The 13,096-nt window shown below is 39.8% G+C and overlaps 1 protein-coding gene across 1 annotated transcript in view; it reads left to right on the forward strand.

The window, feature by feature from the left end:
• The window catches only part of stt3b (STT3 oligosaccharyltransferase complex catalytic subunit B), a 75,394-nt gene extending 62,619 nt beyond the window's left edge, over nt 1–12,775 (forward strand). Inside the window, exons 10-16 of the mRNA XM_018685387.2 lie at nt 153–364; nt 1,760–1,947; nt 2,712–2,883; nt 3,447–3,620; nt 6,093–6,206; nt 8,368–8,574; nt 9,396–12,775. Of these exons, the coding sequence (XP_018540903.1) occupies nt 153–364; nt 1,760–1,947; nt 2,712–2,883; nt 3,447–3,620; nt 6,093–6,206; nt 8,368–8,574; nt 9,396–9,470 (1,142 nt within the window). The 3' untranslated portion in view covers nt 9,471–12,775. The remainder of the gene's footprint in view (nt 1–152; nt 365–1,759; nt 1,948–2,711; nt 2,884–3,446; nt 3,621–6,092; nt 6,207–8,367; nt 8,575–9,395) is intronic.
• Nucleotides 12,776–13,096: the final 321 nt, after the last annotated feature.

The following is a 13,096-nucleotide window of genomic DNA, read 5'->3' on the forward strand; positions in this document are numbered from 1 at the left end:
TCTTTTTCATGTCTTTATCTCCTCCTCACACTCTCTGCCTAATTCCCTGTCTCTCCATTACATTCACACCGTTGTTCTCCTTGTCTGACCTTTGTCTCCTTTGTTTTTCCTCTCTCCTTCTCTACCACCACCACCTTCCTTCTTCCTCACAGTGGCCCTGTACGCCATCAGCGCAGTCTACTTTGCCGGCGTGATGGTGCGTCTGATGCTGACCCTGACTCCGGTGGTGTGCATGCTGTCGGCAGTGGCTTTCTCCAGCGTGTTTGAGCATTACATGGGAGACGATACGAAGCGTGAGAAACCCCCTGCTGAAGACAGCAGTGACGAGGACGATAAGAGGAATTCTGGGAATCTCTACGACAAGGTTAAGATGGAATAATAATATAATCTTTTCACTGGTTGTCCTGCGATAGGTCATATTGTTGCGATGCTTACATTTTGACTGCCAGATATCTTAAACGTCAGTGCTAAAAACATAAGAAAAGTTAAAAAAAATGTCCTAAAACAACAGCCGCTGAGTGTTTTTCTGAGTCACTGTTATTACACACTTTTATAGCACCTTTTGGGGTTTGGATTTATCAGCTGGGTGTTTGTCAGCTTCCCTCTTCACTCCCCACCGGTCTGGGAAAACTGTGATTCAACTGTGATTCAGCTGCAAATGTTTGATGCTGTTGCCACAATTTTAGCTGTCTCACTTTGTTAAATTTCAAACTGACGGCTACAGTCACTGTTGAACCAGTTGTTTTCTTTTTTTTTCTTCTTTTCTAATCCAGCCCATGTTGTAATCACATTATTTTATGCGCTGCCTCAAATTACCTATTCTATAATGGTGTTGCTGAAATGAAACTGTGGCTGTAAAATTTGTTTCAAAAATGTTTTGTTTTGGAAACATCACGACAGCATTGTTGTTATTCTGTTTGTGATGACTGTGTATGTTACACATCTTTGCTGCTCTGCACTGGCAGAAAAAAAGTATGCAGTAATACACTTTAGATATGCTTGAAGACTTTGCTGTTAATACATGCTGCCTGTGCATTTTAAACAAGCTTAAAAGTAAAGCAGAGATTTGCCGGTAGAAAAGACTTCAAAGTGATAGAAACAAAGTAGGTTTCTAAACAGAAACCTCTGTAGATGTTTTGAGATGAGAAATGCATTCAGTATTACGTCACGCCTCAGGAACACTCACAACACTTTTTGGAAGTTATATTTTTAAGGAACATATTCTGGATTATCTGGAAAAATGCAGCGTCACAAATCTGTTTCTCCTCGTGACAAGTTGACACTTTGGAGATGCATGGTTTTCACAGGATATTCGCATTATGATGTTACAATGAAAACTTTCACGGCAGCGGTTTTAGCTGTCACTTTCTTTTTCTCACATTTTTGACAGACTTCAGATGTCATGTCACCTCGTTAACATCTACCCTTGTTCACTTTCAGCCACAGTTTCAGTGTCAGGGGAAGTAATTGAAGGTGCTAGTTAAGGAATCACATTCATATCGTGCGCATCGCCTCCTCACCAGGGTTTTTGTTGTTTTTACGATTCCCCGCAGCTACTGTAAAATAATATTAACTCATCACAGGGTTCATCTAACAATCCACAAGGAAGTGTCTTCAGACAGTGCAGAAAGCTTGAGGATGCTCTAAGATGCTCTGCTCAATTAGTTCATTCAATAATTTATCCCACGCAATAATTCATATTTCTGGAATGATTCAGACTTTGCCCTCCCATCATGAGAGTGTTTGTCTCCCCCTGCAGGCTGGAAAGGTGCGCAAACATGTGTCAGAGCAGGAGAAAGCAGAGGAGGGTCTGGGTCCAAACATCAAGTCCATAGTCACCATGTTAATGTTGATGCTGCTGATGATGTTCGCCGTCCACTGCACCTGGGTCACCAGCAACGCCTACTCCAGTCCCAGCGTGGTGCTCGCCTCGTACAACCACGACGGGTATGAATTATACACTTAATTTGTAATGTGTTAATGGGTTTTAAAAGTCCCAAGTAACAGGTCATAATGCAAAGGGATGGGGTTCTCCACATTGTATGCAAATTAGCATGTGTATGCAGAAACACACACGGAGCAGCAGGATAGAGGGAGTGCATGTATATTTCATTAGAGGTTTGTGGAAATATTGATATGTGCACCTATAAGCTTTAATGTGATTGCTTAACTCAGTGTTTCTAGGTCACAGAAAACATCTGTGGACCATGGCTGAATTCACAAAAAGCTGATGTATTATTCTCTGAGATTCTTTACAGGCATAATTATTCTCTTTAAGTATTAGGGAGGAAATATTGAAGGCCAAGACTAAATGGTAGACGCCAGTTCTCATACATATATTAATGATACCTCGGCGGTTGTCAGACAATGGTTTAGCTGTGCAGCTCAGTGCAGCGTCTTTGTCACTCTGCTACACACCCGCGCACTCACACTTAAAGGCACACACACACACAGACAGACATAATATGATTACCATACCTGCAGTTAATTGGTTGCTTGGCTTTATGTCTGCTGTCGCTGCAGGAGGTAAATTTGGGACATGAACGTTCAAAGTGTGAGGTGTTTTTTAACCCTCAGTTTTATTATGCATGGATGCTCTATTTTCAGCTGTTGTTGCCCTTCTGATTCAAAGTCTTAACTGAAATATTAATAGCCTCCGCAGCCATATGCCTGTCAACAGTGTTACCTGTCAACCTTATTTTCCTTGTTAGGACGCGTAACATCCTGGATGACTTCAGGGAGGCTTACTACTGGTTGAGACAGAACACTGACGAGCACGCACGCGTCATGTCGTGGTGGGACTACGGCTACCAGATAGCCGGCATGGCCAACAGGACCACTCTAGTCGATAATAACACGTGGAACAACAGTCACATAGCACTGGTGAGTCCTCTCTGTTTTGTCTTTGTTGTCTGTCTTATTCTGTTTCTAGTCTTCATCTCTGTGCTCTCCTCCTGTTTCCCTCTGTGGATGCAGGCAGAGACAGAGAAACAAATGATTTCTTCTAGCAGTCACTGCATGATTAGCAAGCTCTTCAGTGAATTTTTTATGTAATTGCTACATTGTATAAAACCGCTCCCTCCAACAAGCCAGATAATCTTGTTTGCTTAAACTTTTCCCATTGAATTTACACTGTAGGGGGATTTCAGTTAATTGCTGTCAGATTCTGTGAGTTTGATTTATTTTTTTCTCTCTCTCTGCTGCCAAATGTAGAGGAATGTTTTTGTCTTTTAGTTAAGTCTGTTACAGCCCTTTAGCTTTTTTCTCTTGCGCTTTCTACCTGCCGCCTGTTTTCTCTTCAGCATCTGTCCATGGGAAATGTAATTACAGAGAATGTATGATGGATCTCTGTTTAATAATGCCTGTTTTTTGCCATTGCTATATTTTGTGAAACAGAGGGAACCCCAATTAAAGTGTGACTTGTGATTCTTCGCCACTGTTTTCAGGTGGGAAAAGCCATGTCGTCCAATGAGAGCGCTGCCTATCAAATCATGAGGTCGCTGGATGTGGACTACGTGTTGATCATCTTCGGAGGGGTAATCGGCTACTCAGGCGACGATATAAACAAGTTCCTGTGGATGGTGAGGATAGCGGAGGGAGAGCACCCAAAGGACATCAGGGTGAGTGTTTCTGCAGCTATTCTCTTAGAAATCATATAGCAAGAATTTAAACAGCAAGGTTCAAGGTTTCCTCTTCACTCCTACACCTCTATAATGACGCTCGAGAACCGGAATGATATTTGTGCATAGGTTGTAGCTTGGAGGACAAACTCTTTTTAGCCAGTTGTGGTGCATTCATATCTTATCTGTGACCCAAAGATACTTCTGAAAGAGAACAGAGATAAAAAGCCAAACTGCAATGACAATTCAATTCAATTCATTTTTACTTATATAGCGCCGAATCACAACAGAAGTTATCTCAAGGCACTTTTCATATAGAGCAGGTCTAGACCATACTCTTATTATAAAATTTACAAAGAGAGACCCAACAGTTCCCACCATCAGCAAGCACTAGGCAACAGTGGCAAGGAAAAACTTTTAAGAGGCAGAAACCTCGAGCAGAACCAGACTCAGAGTGGGTGGGCATCTGCCTTGACCGGTTGGGGTGAGAAAGAGAGGGAGAGAGAGGGGGAAGGGGGAGGGGGGACAGGAGAACATAGTACAATACAGATTCCATGTAAAAATGTAAAGTGGCATCAATAATACAAAAGAGGTAATAATAGTAATGACAGCTAAAGGCGTAAATGCAATAGTAGCAGTAATACAAGAAGCAGTACTAATAATTTCTAAATAAAACAGCAGGTGTTGGGTGGGGTTGTAGGAGCAGCAGGAGGCTTGTCATCACAGATCAGACTCTACAGCTCCAGAGGCAGAAATATCTGCAGAAGGTGACAGAAGAGGAGAGAGAGAGAGAGAGAGAGAGACAAAAGAGCACAAAACTACAGGAAAGATATTGAGTTAGTGACATGTATTTATGGGATATGAATCCATACAGAGAGAGAGAAGCTCAGTGCATCATGGAAAATCCCCCGCACAGCCACAGTATTATATAAAGCGAATTCACTACCTATTTTGACCCGTTGCAGCTTTGCTCTTAAATAATTAAGTTCATTATACTATAGGCATAATGTATTAGCTAAATCATAATGGAGATGAAATCCAGACAAACTAATCCTGCTAAAAGCTTAGCCTAGATTCCAAACATAAATGCAATATCTGGTTTTATCTAATGTTTTTCATTTTGGCCAAGTAGCCCTCACACTTCAGAACCTTTTTTTCTCAGCTTCACTCTTTCCCTAGTTATTGCTGAGTACCCTAATGAATGCTGCCCAGTAGCCGACACAAAACTCTTCTCCAGCACATGAATGCACCACACACACACACACACATAACAACAAGAAACAGCCCTAAAAACACACTCACTAGGTTTACATGCACTGAATGAACCAGGCTTTTCCGTGAAGACAGTGAAATGAATTTACATGTACTATAATAATCAGAATCCTCCTCCACTCTGACCTTTGTTTGGAGGCAAAATGAAATGCTGCTCACTGTGAAATGTTCAGCAGTAGAAAACAAGTTATTAAAACTTCCAGAGGCTGCTTTGTGTTAGTTAATCTCTAGCTGCACTTGGGAATTGGAGGATGTATCACTGTGTGTGTGATGATCACTCACTATGCTGTTACAGCATCACTTTACCTGTATGGAGTGTTTGTCAAGCACATGTATAGAAGTAAAAAAGGTAATTAGAAACTCTGCTAACTGTATACATGGCCAATAAATCTGTGTTCCACAGGAGAAATCTAGTTGGAGAAGCCATGTTCTTCTAATCTCTTACTCCAAATACACAACTGATGTTTCTTGATCACATGAAATCAGCTTACTGGAGCAAAGTGACTGTGACCTGGTTGCTTAACTCAGTAGTTCAGCAGTTTGGGAAATGTGCTTATTTACTTTCTTGCGGAGAGTTAGATGAAGATTGATAACACTCTCTAGCAGACGGTTAGCTTAGCAAAAAGAGAAAAGGCACAGGGGAAAACACTTAGTCTGGCTCTTTCTAAAGTTAGCAAAGTTCACTCACCAGTGCACCTACAGTTAAATTCATTCAAAAAACCAAAGAGGGTTAATAAACATTTCCCAAAATCTTGATTTATTCCTTTAAGTGCATGTACACACATTTAAGAGTGCAGTCAGTTATTGTTTGTTTCAGAGATGCACTGCACATGCTATTGTGTAACATTTAATGTAAATATTGGGTGTGTGGTTCAACAGCTGCAAGATATTTTTTATATTACTGTGAAAACAGTAGCTTTAATTGATATCATTGATATCATTAGTTTATTTTCATGGGCGATGCCCTGTCTGAGCCTCATTAATTACTGTGAAATTGCCCACAAATCCAGTCGTAATCAGTCCGTATCATCAGGCCCTGTCATACTTAAGACCTGTGACAGAGCTTTAATGACAACCCATAATGTTTCTGTCCACTCTTACCATCATCTCCAGTCAGCCAGCTCTCAGTGCTTGTGCTACTTTTGACATCTAATAATTTTCTGGACCTCCCCCTCCCCTCTTGTCTTTTTTTTTTTTTAGGAGAGCGACTACTTCACCCCACAGGGAGAGTTCAGAGTGGACAAGGCCGGTTCACCAACTCTGCTCAACTGCCTCATGTACAAGATGTCCTATTATCGATTTGGTGAAATGCAGGTGAGGAGGGGAGAAGTTCTAACTAGACTGTTTTCACATCATCATTTCTTTCTGGTCTCTTTGTGAAGTAAGGTCAGGGCTGGAGAGAAACTCTCCACTGAATTTTGAGAGGTTTTCTGGGGCTATGATCCACTTCATAGGTACAAATAATAAGCTCCGGCTTTGTGCCAAGATCAGAAAGTAATAAGCAGCTGTCATCACCATAGAAGTAAAAAAAAAAAAAAAAAAGAAAAAAAAAAAGAAGTGCTACTACTATATTTTGTGCAGCTTTACCAGAGAATAACAAGCAGCTGCCACCACCAAAGGTGTAAAACGTCTTGTTGCTGTATCTTAAAAGCAGAGGTGACTGACAGGGAGAACAGGATTTAAGGAGATGCCTTGGGGATCTCCTGAGGTTCGTGAGAGTAGGGTGTTGGAGGGGAAAAGAGGATGGAGGAGGAATATGAGGGATTGGCGGAAGCTTTGAAATGTGCCACGGCTACTTCTGGCAGGTAGGAGCAGAGAGATGAGAGGGGATCCTGCTTGCCAGATGCTTGCATCCCTGTGGTAGATATGGCCCAGCCAACAGCTCAGCTGAGATGGGAAAATCAATGCAGCCACTGTCCGTAGACAGACAGCCAAAGCTCTGTGCAGCTCACAGCAACGTTTCAGGGTAAAGAATTGGAGAGACCGAGGCACAGTAGGAGACGGATGATGGGAGGGAGGGAGCCCATTGAGAGAAGAAAGCAAGTGTTGGGGAGTAGATTAGGTATACGGAGAGAGGATGTGATAAGGAGAAATAAAGGCTTAGAGGACATCAGGAAAAGACAATAAGAAGAGTGGGGTGAACGGCAGTACAGGATAGTTGAGGATGCAGTATATAGCAGCAAGTGGAGATTAAAGGATAATACTGAAAATGCTTAATACAGTATAGAGAGGAGAGTACATAATGAATAGAATCACTGCATGGTCCCAAAAACCTACGCATTTTTCTCCTTCTCTTAGCATTAAATGACAGGTGGAGAAATACATATGTGTCAAGAGACACAACTTTTATGGAGAGTAATAATCTAATATTTCATTACTCTGTGTCCTCTGATGCAGCCTGAAGGCGAACAGGAGATACTGTAGATAGGAATGTGGTGCACAAAGGGAGAGTGAAAACAGAGACTGAAAAGAAGAGAAATCAGGAGTCAATAGTCAATAGAGGGAAGGTAGATGGAGTGTGTAGCTTTTAGAATAGAGGTGACAAGGGCAAATCAAATGTAAGAAGAACACAGTAACAGTAGCAGAGGCTGGAGGAGGAGCAGTCAAGGGCTTTTGGGGCAGAATAAGAGGATGCAAGTGGCTCGAGCAGAGTGTAATGTAATTGTTGCCAGAGGGCAGACGTTGCGCTGTAATCAAAGTTCTATCAAACTTTTTTGTTTTTTGTGTTTGTCCTTGTCTTTATCCGTTAAGAGATAATGTTTAAATTAATGAAAAGGCTATGGGCTGGGACATAATTAAAATGAAGTTGCATTTTAGTTGTCTTCATTAGAAAATTGTCACATCATGTAGCAAAGATTTCCCCCCTTTTTCAAGTTTTCTTTAAAGGAATTCAACCTTGGCTTATTTGTTATCTTCTCATTTCACTCATTACTGGGTATCTGCAGATCTTAAAGTATTTGAATCCTGTTTCCTCAATAAAAGGCCTTAGAGGATATTGAAAAGTCTTAAATATTTCCTCTTGGCTGCTTTTTTATTTCCTTCTTTTGTCTTAACATCTGTCTCCATCTGAAACTCAAGCATATTTAATTTGCTTTTGTAAGTGACAAAAAAGCAAATATTTTTATTTTGTAGCTAAAAGCAGCAAAAGTTTCCCATTTTTGCTTGTTGCACTAATTTCAGCTCTAAAAAGAATTAATCATGCTTAATGGTTAATTCATCTATCCATTCTGCTGCGTATACAGTTCCAGGTCACATTAATTTAATTAATTATGTAATTTGACCATACTTTAGCCAGTATGATTGTGAAACAGGTGTTAAATTGCATTCTATGTGGTATTAAAAAGCTCTTAAAAAGTCTTAAATTTAACTTGGTGAACTCTGCAGAAAGCCTATTTTACTCTAAATCAAAAAGCTGTTGTATGCACACTACTAGCTGCCAGCAAATTAATCAAAGACAACCTTCCCCATTTCCCAGCTGGACTTCCGGACACCACCTGGCTTCGACCGGACGCGTAACGCTGAGATCGGCAACAAGGACATCAAGTTCAAGCACCTGGAGGAGGCGTTCACCTCAGAGCACTGGCTGGTCAGGATCTACAAGGTGAAGAACCTGGACAACAGAGAGCCGCTGGACCACAAGCTTCGCAGTGTAGTGCCCAAACAGAAGTACACCTCCAAAAAGGTAACAGGAAAGATACAGTTTTTGTTTTTTGTTTTTTTCAAAGAGGTTGATCTATTCCATTATTCATGTCACATCATGGTGTGTTGGTGATTCATTTTGCCCTCCAGTTTTAAAAAGATTAATTATTTTTTAATAGCTGAAGGATACCCAAATATAGAAATTCCTCCGAAAAACAGAAAACTCATCATTGTGACATTATTGGTTGAATTCATGAATATTTCTGGGGAACAAATCTAATTTAAGTTTTTAAAAACAGTATTGTAGATAATTTGTACTTGGACTTGAAGTCAGTGATTGTTGTGACCCTTTAAAGGAGCTGTTTATAAGTTTTGTTATCACTACATAGCTAATGTTAGCATTAACAGCTGTTTACTTACCAGTCTAAGTTCAGCATCAAACGTCATTCCTTTACCCACCAAGAGCTGTCTCCAGCAGTGGAAAGCAAGAGCAATGTTTTGTTTCCAGTCCTATCAACTCTTTTCTTCTGCTAAAGTTAGCATGCTAGCCAGCTAGCCCTGGCCTGCCTCTCTTGTCACTTTTCAATTGCAACTCAATGTAGCATCCATATTCTGCTCAAAAAGTAGTGCTGCTCTGAAGGCAGGCGTATTCTAACCTCTTGTATTGTAAACAACAACGGCTGAAGCTCTAGGCAGGTGAGTGTCACCACCATCCACTACTGGGGAAGATAAACACGTTTGGCAGTAGATAAAAACGTACAAATAGCACCTTTACATCAATCCAATCATAGTAATAGGTTGTAAATGTGTCATTTACATCCAATTATATCTTATAAATCCCCCCCACCCCCCTTCTCTTACCAGACTGCCAAGAGGAAGCGAGGACACATCAAGAACAAGCTCGTCCTGAGGAAAGGCAAGAAACTACAAAAAAAATAATGATGATGATGATGACGAACTCTTCTAGGAAAACAAACAAATAAATGCGAAGAAACCTCTAACAACCAATGAAGAAGAAGAAGAACACAGGGGCCGTTAATGTGGCACTTGATCTCAAGCGCGTCTCATTAGAGCGCCCCCGTCTGTTGAGGAAGTTGAAGTGTCGTATCTGGCTCGCTCCAGAACTGTTGTCCGTTTTATCCTGAGGACTGTTGTCTCGCTTTTTTTTTTCCTCCTGATTTTTGTTTTTCTGTTTTGATTTTTTTTTTTTTTACTTTGTACTTGAATGTGTGGCAAGGTATAGGGCTGCTTTACTTGGTTTTGGCGTCTATTAATTTTTGTGGTACGTTAATTAACTGCTTATCAGTACAGGGGTTTTGGGTGAAGGGGAAAAGAGAGAAGACTAGGAACATTTGCACCAAAGACCCATCGACCTTGCTCCATGGCACATGTGAACTTATTACTGAGAGTGAGGAAGCGCAGGAGTGAAAGCTGAGGACTTTGTTCCTGACACGTGTACAGAGGACAGTATGCGGTATGGAGGAACGTCTTACCGTCTAGGCACAGCCCATCTGTAATATTAACCTTTTTATCATCATCATCATCATCATCATCTCCTTTCTGTCTGCCTGGCTCCCTGACCCTTATTTTTCAACAAATCCTTTAGAAAAAAAAATTGGCCTAATATGTAAATATGTTATGTAAAGAAAATGTCTAAAAGGATGATAATATATTGGATTATTGTGGTGATTTTTAAATATGCAGTTTCTGTTTTTCTCTTAATTAATTTCATTATGTGATTGTTTTCAGAGGGGGTTTCATTTTGTTTTTGTATGACAGCAAATAGAACAGTGAATGCAATAATTCTTGTACAGAGGGGCTTGAGATTTTGTTGAAAGGATGAATGTGAATTTTTACAAAGTCCCCCCCCCACACACACACCTCCCCACCCTTTTTCATAAATTGCATAGATTGTATATTTCTGCTGCTAGGATTTTAAAGACGGAAAGCAAGCAACTGTGTATAAAAAGTAGTGATAATAAATTAGGGCGGAAGGAGCTCTCAGTGAGCAAAGCCTAGTGCCTCATCGCTGGTCATCATCACCTCGTTAATTTGCGACGGTCGACCTAACGTTAACGTTTTGTTATCGTTTTGTTCAGCTCATCATGTATCAATGGGGCGGGTTGGGTGCTTTCAACCAGACTGAGGCAGTGGAGACTGGAAATTTTCAAGATGTCTGGGAAATAGACTGGTGAACTGTGACGAGGGGTTAGTTGGTACACAGGCACTGATGATGAAATCAGAAAAGATGCGAGACAAAAACTAAGGTCAGCAAAGGTAAGAACTTCCATCATTGTCTTTGGGATACTCTAGAGCTGTGTCCCAACGCTGTGCTGCAAACAGGTCCTAAATTAAAAGGTGTTGAGTGTGTGGCTAATTCATACTGCAGAATTAACTGCTACTCTCAAATGGCAGGAGGCATCAGGACAGCAATCAGCTGTGTTAAACAATGAGTTGTTTTGTCTACAAATGTCAACTAACAAAAAAATTAAGTTTTCCAGAGCTCAGTGTAATGTATTTACGCCCAATGAACAGTCTAAAAACAACACATATTTAATCTAGGATGATATAAAACAGAGAGATGCACCAAATCTTCACATGTAAGAAGCTAAAGGCAAATGTCCCCTCAAATCCTGTTTGTTCACTGAACACCTAACAGTAATTCTCAAACACGTCTGTTAAATGTCAGGGCTACAACTAAACAAGCATTATGATTATTGTTCACAATCTGCTAATTATTTTCTCGATAAAGTGATCAGAAGTTAAAATGCCAGGAAACAAACAAACAAAAATAGTTTCACAGATGATTAAGTGACATCTGTAAATGTTTTGTTTTTTGCTTGATAAATTGTTCAAAACCCCAAAACTTACTTTAATCTTCTCATTTCAGAAGCAGGAACAGACAAATATTTAGTACTTATGCTTAAATTATGACTCAAACAATTAGTTGTCATTATTGTTGCAGATTAAAGGGGTATTCCACTGATTTAAAAAAAAAAAAAAAAAAAAACAGCAGAGGCGAGATTTCCTAACTTTATTAGGCCCACATCTTTCAAAATCCACATCCTCAGTTCCTAAGTTAGTTCAAAATCTTAAATCTCAAAACCAATCTGAGATAACCTCGATATCTTCAAAATTGCTTCATGTGTAAAAATGGTGGAGTGTCCCTTTAATGTTCTGTCAACGACTCATCATTTCAGCTTTTGTACAGATACTAGATTAGATAGACTTTTGATGGCACTTTTAACAGACACTTGCTGATTCTGATCCATAAAAATACCTCAGAATCAAAACTAGTTGATACATAGTTTATACTTTGTAAAATTAGTAAATTGTAGGGCTGCAACTAACAGTTATTTTGTTGTTAATAAATCAGTTGGACCGTAATATTTTAGAAAATACTAAAAAAAACACCCATCACAATTTCAAGTCCACATTGATGTATTGTAATTTTTTTTTTTTTTTTTTGTCCAACCAACAGTCCAAAACCTAAAAAAAACATGCAGTTGTCTTATTAAAGCCCCAGTGTCCAGTATGGGATTGGGACACAGCTCTAATCAGCAGTAACCTTTGACTTCTTTGGGCACTGCACTGTTCTTTGTGTTTTGGTTCTTCAGATGCCATGTGTAAACACTAAAGGAGTTTCTGTATGTGCACGCTTTCAGTAACCTTTTTATTTTTTATCAAATAAGTGACACATCAAAAGACTAACACATCATACAGCTGTACTTCTTTTTGTCACATCTCACAGAAAGTGACTTTATTAGTTTCACCTGTTTAGTTTTTTTCTTTACACTTTTTGAAAAACGTGTCTGAATCACTTTGTTCTCTTTGCTTTTGATCTTCTCGGAAACTGCGCGTCACCATTTCAGGCTTCAGAGCTTCGACTCAATGCCACATTGTTGTTCAGTTACACAATGCCTAAAACTGTGTCACGTCCTTTGATTTCTCATATGTTGAGAGGAGAAAGTTCAGACTAAGCCTTAATGTGATGTACAGTTTGTTGCCCTCTTATTATTATAATTTTTTTTCATTTTGTTTTTTCTTTTTTGATCAGGAACGGTGAAACGGTTCTTTCTTCTACTAAGTTTGTTCATTTCTTAGTAGTTCTAGTGCCGTCTGTCCCCGACACCGTTCTTTTGTTTGATGCAGTCCCTCCCCGCTTCTCTCTGCTCACCTTCAAAGTTTACATTTTTACATTGTTGTTCTGTTCAGCCATCTTTAAATACACACTTCAATGAAAACATTTGCGTATGTTGTTGTTATTTTGGTGTCCCCTCCCTTTCTAAAACTTTCTGAAAGAAGTGATTTTAAACCAAAGCATTATTCAAAACAATGACTGGACCGTGCTGCATATTTTCATTTTTTCCTGTGCAGATCTGATTTTTAACCAAGGTAAAGACAAAGTGAACCACTTGATGGCAGCATTAGCCTCTGAATGAAGATGTTTTCCAGTGAGTCTGCAACAATGTCTACAAAAAATAACTTAATGTACAGTCTGGTGAGGATAGTCGGTGGTGGGTTTGAGAAGTACACTGTTCATCATAAAGTCATGGAGTGAAATC

Source organism: Lates calcarifer, linkage group LG3, assembly GCF_001640805.2.
Source record: "Lates calcarifer isolate ASB-BC8 linkage group LG3, TLL_Latcal_v3, whole genome shotgun sequence".
In the NCBI taxonomy this organism is placed as follows: Eukaryota; Metazoa; Chordata; class Actinopteri; family Centropomidae; genus Lates; species Lates calcarifer.